This window comes from Solea senegalensis, linkage group LG4 (genome assembly GCF_019176455.1).
Source record: "Solea senegalensis isolate Sse05_10M linkage group LG4, IFAPA_SoseM_1, whole genome shotgun sequence".
In the NCBI taxonomy this organism is placed as follows: Eukaryota; Metazoa; Chordata; class Actinopteri; order Pleuronectiformes; family Soleidae; genus Solea; species Solea senegalensis.
The window spans coordinates 25,709,659-25,730,777 of record NC_058024.1 but is presented as its reverse complement, the minus strand read 5'-3'; the positions used below and the strand labels follow the sequence as shown (position 1 = coordinate 25,730,777).

Below are 21,119 nucleotides of genomic sequence, written 5' to 3'. Positions count from 1 at the left end.
ACGAAGACAATCACTCTCACTCTGACTCACTCAAAAAGACGGCTCTTGTGGAGAGATTGCTTAACCCTTAAACCTTAAAGTCTTCTGTTCTCCTGTGTCAGGTTATTTGCTTTTTTAATGGAAATGGACACCTGTCAGTGTTCCAGATGTAAAATGTAGATGATACTGTGTGAGCCAGTGAACGGGAAGTGAGACAGACAGCTCTGAAGTGTATTCTTTGGGCAATCCATTCGTTCAGTGTGTTCTATATGAACGCTGCATTAGCTGCTCGCTGTGCAGTCGCTGATGTAAAGACGGCACGGAGGTCAGAGAGATGAGGTTTGATGATGTGTTGACTGCAGTGGAGTGACGGACACTTGTACGATCAGCCGTAGTGCCACCACTGTGAAGACCACCACACTTCCCTGATGAAGAAGGCAAAAAAAGAAGGTTACAATCTGCAGTATCACCTCTAGATGTTACTAAGTCTTACACACTGGCCCTTAACCCTTACTGCTCATGCAGCATGGATCTGTGCCGCAGGTACTCCTTAAATGGACATCCTGGGCATGTGTGTTTATAGGTTGCATATTCAGGCTTTAAAAAATGTCTTTTTTCATCTTCTTATGTGTTGTTGAGTCAAAGTTCTGATTCATTTTATATTAGTCGTGATATAAAGTAGCAATAATTGTGCAGAAATCACCAAATTAGAGCGTTTTTCTTTTTCTTCCTAAAAACGAGCTTTGAACTGTGAAGTATTTCCAAATTTCACGAATTCAAGCCGATTTTAAACATTTTGAGTGCTTTTTGCTCAGGTGTGTTTATATAGTTGGTGCAAGTAATTGTTTTTTTTCATCAGATTGCCTAAGTTGTGCTGAAAAAAAACCCGATATAAGACACTCAATATTGTGCATGCTTATACCCTCTGTATATACTGTACATTTAAACATAATAAAGTGCGCTGTGTTCTAAGGGTTAAAGTCTTTAGGTTTGCCTCATAATGGCACTAAACGGTATAGTTAGTTTTAAGTGACGGCCAACGTTATCCTCTCTAGGTGTTAAATGCTCCCGCTCTGCTAATTTAGCTCCACATTTGGTTGATTTGTCACTATAAAAAGGAGCATTGTGTTGATCCTCCATCAAGACAGCAGTGAACTCGTGCTGCTCTAGTTATGATCCGGGCCCTGAGGCCGAGCCCCCCACACACACACACACACACACACACACACGACACTTCAGAAATAACCAGCTGTAAATGGGTCCAGAAAATGGTGTAAGCCAATATCACGTATTTAACCACATGCACATAAAGAATAGAAAAGAAATGAACAAATGGGGAACGTGCAAGCAGAGAGGGATATTTTCATTAGAACATACATCAGGCTTATGGGGTGAAAACTGTTCTCAGTTGTGCAGCGAGAGCTGGTGGGAGATGCCCTCGCCCGGCAGGACAAATGCACACTGACAGGACTAACCGACAAATAAAGGACAAGTGACACACAAGACGAGAGGGAAACAAACACAGGGGAAGGGGAACGTACTGTAGCTGCACACTCCTAATAGAAAGATGAGTAAATGAAGAAAGTAAATCGTCATTACGTGTCTGCTAATAAAGAATTACCTCTGTCAGTCGCACTGTTTTATTGTTGCAGAGCCCCCATCCATCAAAAATGGCCCTTGTAGCCTCAAGCAAAGAATTGCTTTTGAAATTACTTTTTCTCCCAACAGGTCCCAGGAGACTGGGCTGTAGTGGAAACGGGTAGAGATGGGAATGGCACCATTTGTGTGAGGAAAATACATTTCAGCTTCCCCATGAGCTCGACCAGAGTCGGCTGTAACGCGACTTTCTTCAGATTTAATTTGCCTTCTTTAGGGAAATACAGGATTATTGCATAGGTACGCGGCAGAGACGTATTCAGATGGAATTAACACGTTTTTGCAAATCGTGACGCTAAGCTTTAGAGTGCATTCAGCGCACATTGCAAGTTACGGTAAACTTCATTGGTTTTTCCAAGACGGTACAAAGATAGAATTTGTCCGTGTCGAGGTAGAACTCTCACAGTCTTCGCATTATCAGACACTCTGCTTCTCACATGGACCAATCAAAAGACACAGTCGGCTCTCTTCAGCTACCTGTGAGGAGCAGAATCTCACGCTGTCTTTGAAAACATCGCAGCTTTGGCAGCAACAGCTGACTGAGTGACTGAGTGACTGAGTGAGTGAGTGAGTGGTGTCCAGGTTGGAAGGCATCTGAGAGATTCTACCTTGTGGGAAACAAAACAACTGTTGCAGGGAAGCGAAGTCGAGTGCGTCGAGTGCGTCGAGTGGTGTTCCTCTCTTTCTAATTGCCTGTAGTCTCTGGTGTGTTATCTGGAGAGAAACAGAGATGAGATTTCTGTCGACGCTGCTGTTTGTTCTTGCTACTGTGTGGGATTTGAATGATCGCTATAGAGCCCTGAATGATGTCATTAGTGAACTACACACACACACACACACACACACTCTGCAGAGATCGTGAGGTGGTAAGATACTGAGTCAAGATTGTGGGAGGACAGTTGTTGTGCCCTTTGTGTGTGTGTGTGTGTGAATGGTTATTGTTGTGTCTTATCAAAGATCACTGGTGTTGACAGGAAATAGCCACGTACAGAAGCCTTGTCAACAAGTTGTTTATGAGAAAGAAGAGCGATTCCAAACAAGCTCTACACAAAAGTCCACGTACATGTGAAAATATAGAGAAATGTGACGTATACTTACACATGAAATGTAAAGTTGAAAAAGGCAGCATTGATAGATAAGTTATTGTTGGTTATTTAAACAACAAAAACTTGAATAAGACCTGAAACTACTGATTTAAACCTTGAACTCTGCAGGATAATGTTTACTGACATTATAAATCAAGTGGGAGTTTTCTCAGACTTTCCACTTAAACATGCAATCAGCAGGGTTGCCCCTAGTGACCAGTGGTTTTATTTGTGGGGATGTTTCTGTCGCTGCCGCATTACCTGAAAGCACCTGTATTATGCAGAGTGAGTAGGTGTTGTGCAACAGAACAATAACACAGAAAACACACAGGTGCTCCACGTGTGTGTTTTCTTTTCTGAATCGTCCTGTAATCTGATTGATTCAAAGCCTCTGACAGTGCAACATATTTTGTTGTGAGGCTGTAAACAGAGCCAGAGCCAGGAGGTATTTTATCGTGATTTTCCCCTTCTTTAAACGTGTAAATCACTCAGTATGTCTGTAGCTGTGGAGGTTGGAAGAAAATGTCCCTTCATTGTTAAGTCGTCACCTGTGCTGCAATATAATTATCTCCAGGACAGAAATGTCCACTGCACTCATTATGCTAATGATGAAGATCACCAGTGTTTGCTGTGCTGTGTTTGTTTCACCAGTGTGTGATCGTTCTTCAGGTCAAAATGTAATAATATTGATTATTGCATGGTATTGATCACCTATAACACCTAACATGTCCATCTGTCCATCCGTCCATCCATCTCCTGCCACTTCATCCTCCACATGAGGGTCGTGGGGGGGAGCTGTGCCAATCTCAGCTGACATAAGGCAGTAGGCGGAGTCACAGCCTGGACAGTTGGCCAGTCCATCGCAGGGACACGTATAGAGACGAACAACCATCCACTCTCACACTCAAGTCAATTTAGAGTGTCCAATTTACCTAACCCCCAAATCTGCATGTCTTTGGACTGTGCGAGGAAACCGGAGAACCCGGGGAAAACCCACGCACTCTCCATAAACGCCATGCGGAAAGACCCTTGTTCCGACCCCGGTCTTCCTGCTTCAAGGGCAAGAGTGCTAACCACTGCACCCTGACATGTTTGCCATCAAATCAATAACGATTTGGACACTGCCTGGCCAAAAATAAAAGGGTCACACACTCTAATATTCCGCTGGACCGCCTTTAGCTTTGATTACAGCACTCATTCATCGCCGCGCAAAGCTTTCTCCAACACGTCCCAGAGATTCTCAATGGGGTTAAGGTCTGGATTTGTGGCCAATCCATGTGTGAAAATGATGTCTCATGCTCCCTGAACCACTCTTTCATGATTTGTGCCCGACCTGTCAGCTGAGATTGGCACGGCTACCCCCCGTGACCCTCCTGTGGAGGATAGAGCGGTAGAAGATGGATGGAATCCTGGCATCCTGTGGCATCAGGGAAGAAACAATCCATTGATGGAATAATCTGGTCATTCAGTATATTCAGGCACTCATTCTTTGGCCACATAATGTTGCTGAACCTAGACCTGACCAACTGCAGCAGATCATAGCACTGCCCCCCACAGGCTCGTACAGTGTGCATCACCTCCTCTGTCTATCCAGGCTGTGTAATTCAGGGTTATTTGTGTGTAGCGTGATAGGCTGCGTGACACATGGCACTGCGTCCAGTGCTCTGGGAACAGGCCCGAGGCATGGAGGCTCATCCGCATTGAAAACATGGCTGCCATCAGGGGACACGCAAGGAAAAAACACAGATTTCAGCCGCTGAATAAATTTCTCCACCTGCTTAATTCTGCAACATCTTATGAACACATATGCTGCTTTATCTCGGCATTAGACAGTGTTTACCTGCTGGATATTCTTCCACTTAAAAGAGATCAAAAATATATGGGCTGCACAAAGCTGCTGCCTCATTTAGTAGGTTTGTGTCACTCTGGCACATGTGAGAACCTCAACTATAACCCGTAAGGACATGTGTATTACTGCAATGATTGTGTGTGTGTGTGTGTCTGCGATGATTCATTGTTGTTCTATATTTCATGCCAAGTTGTATGAATGTCTGTCCAAAAGCGAGTCGTCTCACCGTTTAACATGGAAGCGTCTCCGTCAGGTGACAGTTAAGATTATCTGCTAAAGATAAACAGCCACTGTCAGTCATCATTATTATTATTATTATTATTGTTGTTGTTATTATTACCCACGTGATGCAGACAATATGAGACATGGAGAGTTAGGGGTGGAATGATCAAATAGATGAACTCAGCAGCAGCAGCAGCAGCAGCAGCAGCAGCCGCAGCAGCCGCCGCCAACAACACTGAATTATGGCACAGAAGCTGCTCTCTGTGAACAAAGCAAGAATCAGTGTCGTCGCTGCATAATGCGGTCAACACAAATTTAAATAGTAATAAAATAAAAACACCCCGGATGTGAGAAATCTGAAGGAGAAGAAGAGAGGGTTGTGGCATCTACATTGTGTGCCAGGGACATGAAGATGAGTGTCGCCGTCTCCCATCTGTGCCCCTTCAGTGCCAGAGCTCCGCAGACCTGTGGTGTCACAGAGCAAAGAGCAGCAGCAGCAGCAGCAGCAGCAGCAGCAGCAGCAGCAGCAGCAGCAGCAGCAGCAGGTCTCACAGAAACACACCAGTCTGTTTGTCTGTTTAATATCCCTGTCCTTCAGACTGACCATGGCTCCCTAAACTTGGTAACAACATTATAAAAGAAAACGGCCATCACGTCTAAACAAACTACTACAATTTATATGACCCATTGTTTCCCCGGGAAGTTATGAAACATTTACTTAGACAAATAAAAAATACCGTGGCAAGATCCAGAGAATTATGGGCACAAGTGTGGTTTTTAGTTGAGTTGGCAGCGCACACACAAAGCTTTTATGGTCTTTTAACAACAGTTCCCACTCACCATCTGAGCCTCTCCAGATAAACTGTCGGCAAACGGATCTGAGGGGGAAAACTCTTCTTCTTCTTCTTCTTCTTCTTCCTGACCATGCGCTCCGTGATTGTCATTCTGTCAGTCTCACGTCTGCATACAGACACTTACAAGACATAAAAAGACACTTGATGATTATTAAAGCACACATATAAAAACTTTATTATAGTAGTCTAACAGGCCATTTTAGTAGTATCTAAAATGGCTACCCTGTTATTTGTGACATTTCTAATAATATTCCTATGCTTTAAAATGAGTAGTGTCATTTAAATGACCACACACGGGACAGAGAGTGACCAGGCTGTTGGATAATCTTTAATCATGGGATGTTTACCACAGCCGACAGCCCCTCTCCTCACCGACTCTGGAGGTGCAACGTCTCCAAAGATTTAAATCAAATTGTTGCTATTTTTACTTTTTGCTGACACGACGTTAACCACAAACGTGACACACTCCGTTCTGTAACTCTTGTGTCTCTATCTGGGCATCGCTCTCATTCTTAGACGTATTCTTAGTAATATTGACTCATTTATTCATGAGCGACTTTGGGCGACTTTGTTCTTGTGTTGTATTTATTTTGTCATGTATTTGCAGTTAAATATGAAAGAATCAACTAAAATCTCTCTTAGTTGTGTTGCTTCTACTACGCGCTGTGTTCTTTCCATGTCCCACAGCTGAAATACGGGCGCGATGGTCTTATAAATAAGAATGCGGCTGGCTTCCACTGTACATCCATTATTCTTTCCCTCTTTGTCTTCTCAGAGGCCACCAGAGAAATGCCGCTACTTGGTGGGCAGTGTCCTGTGCGCGGGCGAGGAGAAGCCCGACGAAGAGCTGCAGAGGATGTACGAGGAGTTCGGCTTCAAGGTGTTTTTGCTGCCAGAAGTGAGCCACGCCGTGACCACCAGCTTCCCCTGCACTACACCTCTGTCCCACGTGCTGGCACCTTACAGAGTCTACCCGAGGCTGGCTTCTTATATTGAGGTATGTCCGTCGTTCTAAAGTTAATTATGGTCTCATTCTTTTAACCGTTTTTCCACGGTTGATATTCTTAATTTGAGGTTTCATAAAAATGAATAGTTTGATGCACTTCACAGAAACTGTAAGACTCTCTCTCTCTCTTATTATGTCCATTTTCTAGCATGTTTCGCCGTCATCTGCCCTCATTTCGGCGCCCTCTCTCGTGTTTAATTAATCATACGATGCACAGTTGCGGTCTTTAAAGACGATTAAGAATAGATGACATAGTAGGAAGTATAGGTATGTTGCGACTCCCACAGCCCGTATGCCGGTCTCCATGTCCTCAGGACAGGCCTGAAAAAGCGATTGACATTTACGAGTGACATTTACGCACAGGGATTCATTTAGGGACATCCCAGAGCATGAATAATGCCCCACATGCACTTCTGTGTGTGAGCGTACGCACATCTGTGCAGCTGTCCATCTGTTTATCGAAGCCTCTGCCTTTTCCACAGGAGGGAAAAAAAAAAAAGGAGCCACTTCCTACTTGGAAAAAAAAAAAAAGTGCTGGATGTTCTCACGTTCACCTTTTTGTCGGTGAAACTTTTCTCTCGTATTAATGAGAGTGGGAGACGGGGGAGAGCTGAAATGCAGTGGTGTTGCTCTCTTATTCTGGGAACCTTTTAGTATTTCTTCAGTGAGCTGCCGGCACATATATCTGGTCAGTGATCAGCATGTGAAACGCTGGTGTGAATGTGCTGTTATTATGCCGTGGGAGTAGTGCACTCCTGTGCTGAGTCCTTCGTGTGTGGTTGTGTTATTTTGAGGAAAGGCAAGTGGGGGGGGCATAGTGCTTTGTGGTACAGATGTGTCATAAGCTGACTTTTTAAGAAAATTCTTAGCTGACTTTTTTTCCTTTGAAAGACGACTTTCACTCTGGCCTTGTGGCTTTATTTAGGAGCTTAAACTGCATCATCCATCCATCTTCTACTGCTTTATCCTCCACATAAGGCGGGCTGTGCCAATCTCAGCTGACATAGGGTGATAGGCGGGACGGATCACCAGTCCACATGATTAAAACAAGCTTCTTAAATGTGAATGTTTTCTTCATTTCTTTGCTCTGGATAACAAAGAAATCATTAAAAGTCAATCATTTTGGTTTGTGGACAAAACAAGACATTTGACAACATCATCATTTCCAGGTTCGACAAACACCGCTCAACATCTTTTAAGGTTTTCTAATATTCTGAACGTCGACAGATTAATCGATTATGTAAATAATCGTTAGTTGCAGCTCTAGAGACAAACAACTATCCACTCTCACAATCACACCAATGGTCATTTTAGAGTGTCCAGTCTACCTAATCCCCATATTGCATGTTTTTGGACTGTGGGAGGAAGCCCACACACACACACACACACACACACGCACACACACACACACACACACACACACACACACACACGCACACACACACACACACACGCACACACACACACACTACTACATGATGATTTTGTAAAATGTGAATTTGTCCAGTTCAGGATCAACTATATTTACTGTACCCCAGATGTAGATTTTTTTTCACCTGCCCACACAACAGGATTTGTTGTTGTGTGTCTGAAGTGCATTCTCTAATGACCAAAAACTGCAAACTAAACTCTATTTGCTTTCAGACGCTGAGCAAGAAATCACAAAAGCAATGCTACAAAGTACCTCTGGGATATTTCATTATGTACAACCTTGTGCACATTTTAATACCTTTTCCCTGCTTCCACGTGTTGAGGTTGTATCTACAGAACCGCGTTTTCCAGCGTTGTCTCCTTTTTGTCTTCATACTGTAACACTCTGCATCAGAGCGAAGGGCAGACTCTTTAAACGTGTGCACTGACACAGACTAAATGGCACAGGGAATAGCGTCCATCCATCCATGTTTCCGTATGTAGTAGTATTCCCCTGTAGGCTCTGGTCCTGTTACATCATCGCGGACAGTGTCAGTGCAGCGTGCGTCCTCTGTGAGCCAGCAGATCTGTCCGTCAAAGCTATAGCGAATGTCACCCCAAAGAAGACGGCCTCAGTGTCTCTTCCTCCCCGGCACAGTTGACACAATCAGTCAGTGGACCTGACTGTTGTGGCGGGTTGTTAGTGGCTGTGCTTGAACAGCAGAGATGTTAATCACACACTAACATCCAGTGCTGGAGTTGTGGAGCAGTGTAGTGAGTGCACTATGTACTGTATACCAGCCACAGCCACGCTAATGAATAATGGAGTGCGGTTTGGAGGGGATGGTTTATGCATGTCTGCATATATACTGTATATGTATGACTAATTGAGTAGGTTTGTGTAGTATAAGGGACTTTGAAGGGAGCGAGACACTGGCGTGACGTCGCATGCTGAGGATTTATCTGAACTGTTTTCAATTCTGCAGCTGAGAGACGGCGCGATGAGAAGAGCAGGGCTGACAGGAAATACACATTTAAACCCAAACTGGATGTTAAAGACACAAAGAACGTCCTGTATCCCCTGGAGATTGATCAACATCGTCTTCATAGTCTTCAAAAGTGACCGATTAATCGATTACTAAATTAATCGCCGTCGGTTTGAGTGTTTTCTAAAGAATTAAAACCAGTTTCTGTGATTTTTCAGCTTCTTAAATGTGAGTATTTTCTGGTTTCTTTGCTCCGTGTAACAAAGAAATCATTCAAACTGAATCATTTGGTCTGTGGACGTCTGAGAACATCATCAATTTCACCAGGTTTGACAAACACTGATCGATATCTTTCAGCATTTTCTGACAATTTGTGGACCAAAGGATTACTCGATTAGTCGTGAATATAATAGTCGCTTTTACGCTACAGTTTTGCCGTTCAAGTAATCACAAAACAATCAAAATCGTAATATGACCGAGTGCAAATATCCAATTTGACGTTCTGCAGAGTTGCTGGAATTCAGTGGCCAAAAATAATCCCGCTCTTCAGATGAGAGATGATCATTTAAATATTTAAAACAACAAATATATAGCAATCACAATATCTGTCACAAGAATTTGTGTATGTACCGTGTCATGCTGGTCAAATTCATACCCTCTTCACACAGTAGATGCACATCTACGGTTTATTTTTATTTATTTTTCTATCACTCATCATCCACAGCCTTTCACACCGTGTCGCCACAGCCGTCAGGAGCAATTTGGAGTCTGAGCTGACCTTCTTGTTAGGAGACGACCCATTCTACCTCAGTGCTTGTAACGGCTCGGTATTCTCGGTTCACATTACGTGAACTGTTGCTGCCTGTGAGGCTTGTACGGCGCTGGTTTACTGTGTGGGCTGTGGGTGTTTTCTTTGGTAAACCTCTCAGCTTCCCGCGATGCTTTAGATATCACATAACGGGTTAAATGCATTACTACACCTTCTCCGGTTCAACATCTTGAACCGGAGTGTTCTCGACATGCAACCAACGCTTATCCCACACCTAACTGAAAACTAATGCAGCTGTATTTCTGTCAGTCCACATGAAAAACACAGATCGAGCTTGTCACAAAAAATCAGACTGAACCCAAATGTGGACTCGGGAAGCAGGCGGGGCTTTGAAATATTACAAGGTTTATTGAATATGTTTGAAATGAGATGACAAAAAGGCTTAGAAAGCCCTTGAAAAACAAGGAAGAAAACAAATGCTGACAGAAATCGAGATCGAGCAAAAGGCAAAAACAAAATTACGAGATGGAGGAGAACTTTGAACAAATCGTTTAGTTCAACAATCCAGCAAGGACGACGGCTTAATGGTGTGCAGGTGTGCAGGTGTGCTGCTCTCCAACAGAGAAAGAACAAAGAGAAGATGAGCGTGGTGAGGGAGGGACAGACAGACAGACAGACAGACAGACAGAGTGACAAACACAAACAAAACAACAAACCACCACTCATTCAAGAAATAAAAGAGCACTCGCACATGTGAACAAGCTGACATAGGGAGGGAGAAAAGGCGGGCATCCACTCACACCTACAGGCAACTGTGAGTGTCCGATTAATCTCTGTTGGACATGTGGGAGGAAACCGGAGAACCCGGAGAAGACCCAAGCGCACACACACACACACACACACACACACACACACACACAGGGAGAAGATGCAGAAAAGACCGGGACAGCAACCATCTGCTCCACTGTGTGGCCCAAGCTTTTGTTCAGAACTTGAAATAATTAAATGTAAATAAAGACACTCCTTGTTTTTGTGGGGACTGTCTCAGACATTCTCTGTAGTCCCTGCAGAGACCCCCACCAACCCATTTTAGCGATGCATTTATCTGAATCAAACTTCAAATGTCATAAAAGCATAATTATTTTGCCCTTCTTTTAGAAACATGCCAAAGGCCTTGTAGCTCCCATAGCAATTAAAATATTAAAATCGCCCATTTTATTTTGCAGGTTTGCAAAACTAAGATTATCTTGATTATTTTTTCCCCTTTGTTATTTTCCACTCACATACAGGACACGAAAGCAAGGTTTGCAAATGTATTCAAAACAAAAACTGTTCTTTGTGAGTCTACCTATAATTACATTCCACATCGGCTTTAAATTATGCATCTTTATTGGACTACATTTTTTATCGTTTGCAAAACCAAGTCAAATATAATAGTATTTCATAAAGTACTATTATATTCCTTCTCAACTCCTACGGTGAAGATGAATTTCGGCGAGTATCTCTTTCAAAATGGATGCAACTCTTGTGTCTATTTTCACTCGCTTGAGTTTCTGTCACCTCGGTGCTCTGACACTGCAGAGTGTGGATTCCTCACCTCCGTGCTGCTCATGGTTTATTCACCAGGCACTCTTCTCCCCCCCCGCCGCCCCCCCGTCTTCTTTGTGATGTTATTATTTGTTGAATTAAATATAGAAAATGTTTTTTGCCTGTCCACAGCATTTATTTTTCATGCAACAGGCTGATTAGGGGTTAGCCAGGGGAAGTATCTTATATCTGCTGTATCTGCATAAGTAAACAACAACTGAGATGGCCTTCGCTCTGCTCTGGTGGGTCTGAATATAAATGTGCCATTGTTTTGGGATTATATATATATATATATATACCAACAATTGATCATGAGAGCGGTGGAGTTGTATTGGCTTTTAAAGAGACTTTGTCTCAGAAACGGTTGCTTCACAGCGACACACTATCACCACTTGTGTCTCAGCATTTTTGAATATTATGCATTTAACCATACGTCACAAGGCTTCAAATCCTTCTTTCACAACGCTCACATTCCTTTCTGATAATTACTGTTTTATAGTTTATGTATATTCCCAGCATGTATACACAATGTACATTTCACTGTGTGTTACTGTGTGACATACATGTGACAAATAAAAACCCTTGAATCCTTCACGTGACCAAAAAGTACTTCAAATGTTTAAAAATGTGCCACAGTTCAAAGTTCACTTGGCTCGTTTTTATGAACAAAAAGAAAAGAAAAGAAAAACGGTCTAATTTTGTGACTTCTGCACAGTTATCACTACTTTTATATCACGACTAAAGATGTGATATAAAATCAATCATAACTTTTTTTTTAAAGCCTGAATATGTGACCTATAAACACACCACCAGGATGTCCATATAAGGAGTTGTGTATTATTCCCATGACAACGTACCATGTGTGCACCTGCGGCACAGACCCGGGCTCAGAGCAGGCATCAGTTTGAGGAGTGAGTTGTTTTTATGCAGATAGCTTCTTCTTTTTCCCTTTTGTTGTGGAGCATTTTAACACCATGCAGAGAATCATCTGGTTCATGTGGAGTTCCTGAGAGTTGGCTAACTGTAAAATATTTATGGGGCTACTTCGACTTTTTTTTTGAACTTTTAGCTGGACTCACGTACTGATGCTTCATCACATCTCTGCAGTGTTGAACGCTCACCTGAGCTCACATTATGTATATCTGTAATGTAATGTAATGTAATCTGTGAAATCAAACAGCTTCTAGCTTCTAGCGAAGACATAAACAGCATCTGTGAGTTTATCTGATCATCGTGTTTACACCGTGGAAGCACACGGTTAAAGCTTTCATCTGATACCACAGAGCCAAAATCAGCGTTGTCGGTGCACACTTAAAGCACTGTTTTATCTGTAGTATCATTAGCCATGAAGAGGATTTACGCAGTCCTACATTGACCCGGCGAGGTAGCTGCAACTTAAATCAGCTGGATAAGGAAACCAGGGGAAGGCGGGGCACGATGGCACCTGCTTTGATCTTCAGTCCCTCTACATTTTTAATTTCTCCTATAGGCTCACGGCACACACTTCCTTAACTGCTCTCTTCAGCAGTTTCTGTGTGGGATGGTGCACAAGTGCAGGGGCCGTGGCTGCAAACGCCGTCACAGCAGAGAAAGCAGTGAGAGAGTCTGTGAGTCTGTGAGTAACGTGTCTCTGTGACTGATCGCAAAAGAAGTCTCTTTCGTTATTAACGCTGTCATTTCACAACATTTTTTTATTGGTTAACACAAGGTTCTTGTTTCTTGAAGGCTCTCGCAAAAGAAAATAATAACCTGAACATAACAAGAAAGCTGCAGCCCAGAGCCCTAGGCTTCGTCTTTTGTGTCTACAATTGATACGCCTTGTCGTACCTTCAGTCTGTGGAAGAAAACACTCGCCTGTAGGTGCTCAATAATATATTTAGCCACCAAAGACGCTGATGACAGTTTCATCTTTTCTTTCTTATTCTTTTCTTTCCACAAAGTGGCTTCACTGTATTGAAGCCCCGCGCACACACCGGGGTTTCCACTAAATGATACCAGACTGTAGTACTGTAGTAGCCTTAATATCATTTTTGATCCAGAGGCTTTCTGGATTCAACCAAGGGGATTTCGGGCCAAGGTTTTTATCACTAGTGTTTTCAATTGTTTTTGATAGATTGTATTATGAACAGTGCCAACCTGTTTCTGACCAATACTGTTGCTGCTTTATCCTCCAAGTCAATCCCAGCTGACATAGGACAACAGGTGGGTCATCTGCAGTCAATTTAGAGTCACCATTAACCTAATCACCAAGGGAGGAAACCACGAGTGACCTTCTTGCTGTGAGGCAGCAGTGCTAGCCACTACTCCACTGTGTGACCCATGGATCATTCCATGTATTCTCTGCACCCTCTGCCTGCAAGTGCTGCTTTAAAGCAAACGAGGACTTTCCAACTAAAAGATGCTCTCATCGTCAAGACAACTCACAGAAGTCTGCATCTGGTTTAGTAGAAAATGGGTCACGATCCAGCTGAAGTACCTCAATGGGAATGTTGAAGCCTTGAAACCTCTCACTTATTCTCATGTGTGATCTGAGTTGTGGGAAGTGCAGCAGTTTTGTTGCATTTAGCGTGTGTGTGTGTGTGTGTGTGTGTGTTGTAAAATTGCTAACTTGGTTGTAAAAGATCAAAGCCTGTCAGTCAGAAAATGAATCTCTGTCACAAACATGCGCATGCTGTCCGTTTGTGTGTACGAGTATGGAGGAGTGACACAGTCTCCGGGTGGAGTTCACAGAAATGGTCCAAAAAGGTTCCCTTCCCTCCTCCGTCTTACATCATGATGCAGCAGTAGACCTCTGTGTTTGGCAAACAGACTGATGAGTGACGCAGTGTGAAATGTACGTTCTACTTCGTCCTACCTGGAGCACCGTCAGTAACTAACAGGCAAACCTTTCTGTCAATCCACTTCACGCTCATTAAAGAAAAAGCAACAATCTGAAAAGTCACTTCACCTGGGACCTGTGTGTCCCTCCGGCGGGAATAAGTGGGAGAAGTTCCTCCAAAAAAGTGCTCTCCATCAAATAAAATGTGACATCGATGCATAACTGTGCCGTGTCAGTACAGTCACAGTGAGTGGCTTTGTGAAGGCTGTCAAAGGATTCTTTGAGACATCCTCTGTAAGTAGTTCCACTCTCTGCAAAGACCTGTTGTATCTGAGAGAGAGGCAACTTCTTAATGGCTGTCCCTTTTTCTTTTTTTGTCAATCACCACTCGAGCAATGACAGCAAGCACGCAGTCTTTTCACAGTCTTTGTAAAGTGGCCTGTCGTCGAGTTAACATCCACAGCTACACAGAGGGATGATTCTGTTGCCCAAGAGCCACTTGACTGCGTAGAAACGATGCTAATAGTAGCTGTAATTCCTCGTCTGCTCCTCCGTGACCTCAGCCAGGGTTTGTCTTGTAGTGCCTCTTTAAGTTGTTCTCCTTTTGTTGCTTCTTAGCCTAATTTACAGAGTTTTACAGGCCATAGGACTTTAGTATATTCACCCCCCCCGGGCCACTTCTTCAATAGGCCTAATCAGTAGCTCCGAAATTTCATTCCACAGAGTGAGTTCATTCCAAGTAAATAGGCTATTAAATGGGATCGGATGAAACATTTAACATTTAGCTCACGTGTAAATAAATCAATGGTTTAAGTTGTGAGACACTTTTTGTTCGCTTATCTAAAGACAGAGTTTAAGGTGATGTGGTCATTTATCCCCTTTGATAGCTAACAAGATTATAGTTTACCATCAGGTTGTTACTCCAAGTAAAACCCAAGTCAACTGAACTTTCATTACTTTCATGAAAACCTGTTATTAGCTTAATGATTCTGACTCACATGCTCCTATTTTCATTCTTCATGTTTAACCCTTAGAATAACCCCATTACTGTGTTCAGAGGCTATAAGAATGTGCAATATAGAGTGTCTTATATCCTTTTTTTTCTGCACAACCTAGGCAGTCTGATGGAAACAATATTTAATTTTCATCAACTATATAAACACACCTGAGCAAAAAGTACTAAACACGTTAAAATTTGGATTGAATTTGTGAAATTCGGAGTCTAATTTGTGACTTTTGCACACTTATTGCTACTTTATATCACGACTAAAAATGGGATATAAAATGAATCATAACTTTGACTCACCAACACATAAGAAGACGAAAAAAGACATGTTTTAAAGCCTGAATATGTGACCTATAAACACACACCCCCAGGATGTCCGTATAAGGAGTTGGGTATTACACACAGATCCGTGTGAGCACAAAGGGTTCATAATGATGGATCCCAGTGGGCTACATGCTATGTCTTGACAGACATCTGATATACTGTATATATTTTTTTGATTGTAACCAAATTATCATTTATTAGAAGCGATGATTGGTTTTAAGTGAGTTGTGTTGGAGCTTAATCACAAATCTCTCAAATCTTATTTTAGCCATGAAATTAATCTGGGGGAAAAAAATGTTGCACTAAAAGTGGTGGATGTTGCAGTCCAATAATACTTTATGCCATTGCAAGTTGTTTCACTGGGATGTAAAAGATCATCACCTTGTTATCAGCCATGTGTGACAGAGAGAGTCTGCCACAGCTTCCTTGCAGTGATTGGCATCTTGTCAGCATGTCTCCATAACATGTTTGGATTCATGACCACGTGTCACTGCTGTAACTCGTGGATATGAGTCACTGACCTTGGAACAATTTGCTCAGTATGTCAGGACAAGGCAAGGCAAAGAGTAACATGCAGTATTTTAGTTGCCAGAAAGTGATCTGTGCTCCTACCTTGTGTCAAAATAACTAAGTTGCATTGCATTGCATATCCTTTTATCTGTTTAGATGCCTGTAAAGAGCGAGTGCAAATAGTAAAAGTGATTTGGGCGCCTGAGGGGATATTTTTCTGTTAAAATAATGAAACTACATTGGAATATGACATATTTTAAATGTTATAGGCCTCTCATACCCCTTTTACCAGTTGAAATACCTCTAAAGTGCTAATGCAAATGGTAACATGCAGTATTTCAGTTGCCAAAAAGTGATCTGGGCTCCTACCATGTGGCTGAGGGGATCTTTTTTGGTTAAAATCACAACATTTCATTGGGGTATGACATATTTTAAATATTTGACACAATTGTATATTTCTCTGCTTTACTTTGATAGTATAGTATTTTTCTATTATTAACCATATTTATTCATTCACATTCGTCATTAAACACCACAAAATAAACGTAGGAGACGTCTCTCCACAACAAAATGATGCTCGGAGAACAACCGCACCTTTTTACATCACATACAAAACCTCACAACTGGTCTCGTTTTGAGTGAATTAGGCTTTTTTTTTTTCCATCAACCTCAAAATGTTTGCCCTCGAGCGCATCCTGACTGTTCATGTGTTCGTTGGGTACACCAGTCTTTTCTGTCGGACGCGTTAAACACATCATCACAGATCAACTCAGTAATGAATTGTATTTGCTTTAGCAGAGTAGGGTTTAAATTGTGAACCTGTGCATCCTGGAATGAACTCTGTGATGCTGTTCACTGTCCACTGCTGTGTGAGTGGGTCTGCAACGTTTGATGCAGTTAAATAACTCTGCCTTTAATTCTTTTGTTCTGGCAGTGATCCTGCTGTGAGACCATGGATAATAACTATGTCTGACAAACACACGATGCCAATACTTATAGAGCACTGTTTTAAAATACTTAAAAGCTCTATCAGTTCTGAGTTGTTTTTTGCTAAGTACATATTTACTGCCTTAACAAATATACCGTATACATGTATACAGTATGCACTACTGAGAGCATTTCTAAAGGCAAACAAAATTATTTTTAGATTGCAAGAAGCTATCTGTTTGCACAAGGACACGAATAAATGAAGGCGTAAAATGTTTGCTTTGTAAATGTCATGTTTTTCTGCATTTCAACGTTTGTTTATGTCTCATTGTCCATACGAACACCTGCACTCATTATCTGTGGCTTCAGGTACGTTTAGGGGATTTTTACAAAACCATGTGATGTTTTGAATGATCAGTGCATCAGTCGCTGTTTGATATGCACAGAATCTACCTTGTTATGTTTAGAATTCACCCCATGTCAGGTCCACAGCCCCTGAGTTTCACTCCTGTCAAAGGTTTTTAAATTAACTTCACACTTAGCCACGGCCTCCGGACACTGAGCACATTAACCACATGAATCCATTCCCCCGCTCGGTCACTCATTCTGCCGCTCTGGCTGTTCAGCGGTGGAAAAAACCACACCGCTTTGCCACTGTGGGTGAGCAGATATTAAATAAATGCCAGATTACTGAGAAAGACCCCTCTGGGTGGAACATACGGCAGCTAATCCTCAACCCTCTGGATGGTGAGACACAGGAGTAGAGAAGAAGCAGAGGTGTCAGAAGAGATCAGCTGCTGACATTTCCTGAAGTGCATCACAACTGTCACTCCCTTGTCCCTTGACTATGTCTCCATGCTGGCGGCGGTCGTGTGTGTTCAGGTTGTCCATCCATCTGTCCTTTCATTTCGTCATCTCTCTGGAATGCTGTGAGAGAATCTCATGGATTAAACGATGAACTGCTGTAGAGGATAATCACATCTCTAGAAACATGGCGGTGCAAGATGGTGGCCTCTGTTAAGTGAGGCCTTAGTCTTAAGTACACTTACAAGGCGTAGTTCAAGGACTAAGAAAATGAAAGAGGTACTTTGAGTTGATTATGCACTTTTTTCTGCCTATAAAAATGTCACACTTACCTTTTAATACCTTTTGAATAAATTCCCTCCAAGTCATCTACTACTGTTCGTAGGTGTGTGGACAGACATGGGTGTAAACTGCAACTTCATGTGGGAGACAGCACTAGTTTTACAGCCGTTATACTACAGACCTCCACTTGATCAATGTTGGTGTTACAACATTGTTGATGTTAAATGTGTCCACACAACACAAGGAAATGTGTGTTTGCTCAGTTATTTATTTGTTGTAACAATGCTTCTTGGCAATAAATCTGATACTGTTGGAAAGCCTAGAGTTTATTTCCCTTTTTAAATGGAGTTGAGTATGTGGGTTACGCCCATGAAAAACTTGCCAAATCTTCTCTGCTTATGTCAAACAGCTTATTCTGCTACTGACATTTATTGGATTGGATGATTGAGGTCTGAAGAAACAAGACATATTGGCAATTTAACCATTTATTAACATGGGGGCCTTAGTAGCACGAGGAAGAACAGCCTGGCACCTATGCCTCATGCTGGTCACCAGCTTATTCAAAAACTTCTGCCATCCCATTCTTCAACCAGCATTTGTCACAAGTCAGCCAATTTGTTGTGTTTGTGTTGGTCACTCATGTGTTCAGTGGTGTTGAGGTCAGGACTGCAGGCAGGACATTCCATCCTCTCCACTCCCAAACTCTGGAGGTCTTCTTCTTGGCTATTCTTGGCTGATGAAGATTAATGGGGTAGTCCACTCACCCTTTGATGACTGTGAAGGCCAATTCTGGATTTACATGTCCTGTGTCAGGACATCGGTGTCTCTCTGGCTCTTCGCCTCTCTCCTTGTCTCCGCTAGGCTGTTCCGTCTATTTGAGGCATGGATGTTATCCTGCATAGTCTCTGATAAACCCTGCTCTGTGGAGGTGAGTGTCGAGGAGGAGGTGCCAGGCTGTTGTGGCTGTCTATGGTTCTTCCACGTGCTACTTATTTCCTGACTCCACTGCTTTTCAAAGACAGGTCTACACAGGTTCTAGCAGAGTGGATTCAAAATGATAATATGAGGACTAAGGATGTGAAACGTTCAGATAAAACTCTGACTCCTTTATGATCAAACTTGAGCCTTTACGTCTCCTTTGTCCTCGTCCTTGTTGCACTATGGGATGCTCCCCTGGGAAACGGCACTGTCCACCTGCAGCTCTGGCATCTTAGGGAGGATTCCGGAGCTTTAAAAGAGGAAAGGTCTTGTGATAGATGATGTTTTATTCTCGCATGTGATGAAAGTAATTCTCTGCCATTGTGCTCTTCCTCTTCCTGTCCCAGGACTCTTCACAATCTGTTTTGAACCAGTCGTTCTAATTCTAGTTCTCTCCATGAGAAAGGAAATGTCCGAGTGCTGGAGTCCCTCCTCTGGTAGATTGTTTTCCAAAAGTCTGGCCCTGTTGCAGCACTTGACCAGAAAACTACATTTATCTAAGTCTTATTGATTGTTCAATGATGATTCTGGTGGAGGTAATCCAGTGTGCAGTGGTAATTTCAGCTTTTAATGAACTCAGTGATTAGGGAGTGTGTATGCTTCAGAGAGCAGTTTGTTCAATACAATACCTTTTTAATTAGCAGCCATTTACTTAGGACTCTCAGCCTTTGTTATGCTCACTATATATGTGTTTGTTTGTTTGTGTGGTTCTTTGGTCCTTGTATGCTTTCCCTTTCCCTTCTGTTTGCAATTGGAGCCCCGAGGGCGGGGTGGGGGATTTATTTTTACACAACAATCACTGTGGAGCAGCAACTCACATCCTCATGTAATCAGAGCCCAGTAAAAACCCTGAAACTTAATTTCAACTGCATTTAAATTTGCCACACATCTGCACCATCATATCAACTCTGTGTGTATGATATATCGAAGCCATGGTCAGATACACGGCAACATAAGGGAAAGGGTTGCCCATATATAAGTGGCTTTTCTCCGTCCTTTAGCTTACACATAATTAACTTTTAGTTTAGTTTTCTTTCACAGTGATGTGACAGATCAGGGCTGTGTGTGGACACAGAAATCCAATCATCAATTCCACTTCAGTGTGTTGTAAGAGATCAGATATGCTGTATATCAGATGTGTGGCCTTATGAAAGGAGTGAGAAGCGTCCATACCAGAATCTCTGAGCTTTGATGACTTCATCGACCTGTGCCAACAATGCAGGACCGTGCCGTCCTCTAGAGAGCTACTGTGTGTATCTCGACTAGAAAGCTGCAATATCTTCCATAGCTCTTAATACTTTAATAGCTTTAGTAGTGAGTGGTCTCACAAATATGATGGTTTTTTTTGTCGCTGTTTACACATAAAAGTCAGAAGCAGGACACTTGTAGATGTCAAATGTGTTCTGTGATGAACTGGAATTGAATTGGAATTGAACAATGGTCCTGGTGAACATAGTCTGAGTTTCCACTGTTGCGCCATTTCATCTTCTTTTCATCTGCGCTTTGTTTAAATTATATATCCATCCTTGTAATGCATGTAAATGTATTTGTAACCAAAAAAACACAAGGATAAATATTCTAATTTAGTTAAGAGACGCCAGTTTTCCTAACCTTAATTAAAACATCCTTACTGGCTTAGCTGACACTTTTTCCAAATTGTGTTCCTACCACTGCCTCCTCTGATTTATTTGTTATGAAACTCCTGCAGGAAGTGTTGAGTTAAAATAACATTAGCTTTATATTCACAATTACAGCTGAAAGGGAATGGAGAGGAAGAGGGAAATTATATAAGGCTCCCACTATGCACATAAGTGACAGCAAGCACGACTGCAGGCAAATATTGATAAATGAGACAATGTTACGTACAAGTTTTGCTGTGGTTCTAAAAATGTTGACTATCACTGAATGAATATATAGCTTAAAACCGGCATCGTGTTTTAGTGCAGGTTTAACTTTGAGAAGATTTGCACGCAACACTGAAGTTATTAAGAAAATATTATGTGATACATTTTAATTTTCCGCAGTTCAGAAATGACAGACCTGAACTTGCAGGGTCACAGGGTGGAG

At 42.3% G+C, this 21,119-nt stretch overlaps 1 protein-coding gene and 1 long non-coding RNA gene across 2 annotated transcripts in view; one reads left to right on the top strand and one right to left on the bottom strand.

Annotated features, from left to right (window-relative positions):
- tex264a (testis expressed 264, ER-phagy receptor a) overlaps positions 1-21,119 on the top strand; it is a 63,990-nt gene that overhangs the window by 5,895 nt on the left and 36,976 nt on the right. The window contains exon 2 of the mRNA XM_044023933.1: positions 6,421-6,642. Within this exon, the coding sequence (XP_043879868.1) occupies positions 6,421-6,642 (222 nt within the window). The remainder of the gene's footprint in view (positions 1-6,420; positions 6,643-21,119) is intronic.
- On the bottom strand, positions 2,290-4,969 carry LOC122768156. Its single transcript, XR_006360282.1, has 3 exons — positions 4,914-4,969; positions 4,796-4,839; positions 2,290-2,349 (listed from the first exon to the last, which is right to left on the bottom strand). It is a non-coding gene; the product is annotated as an uncharacterized LOC122768156 (long non-coding RNA).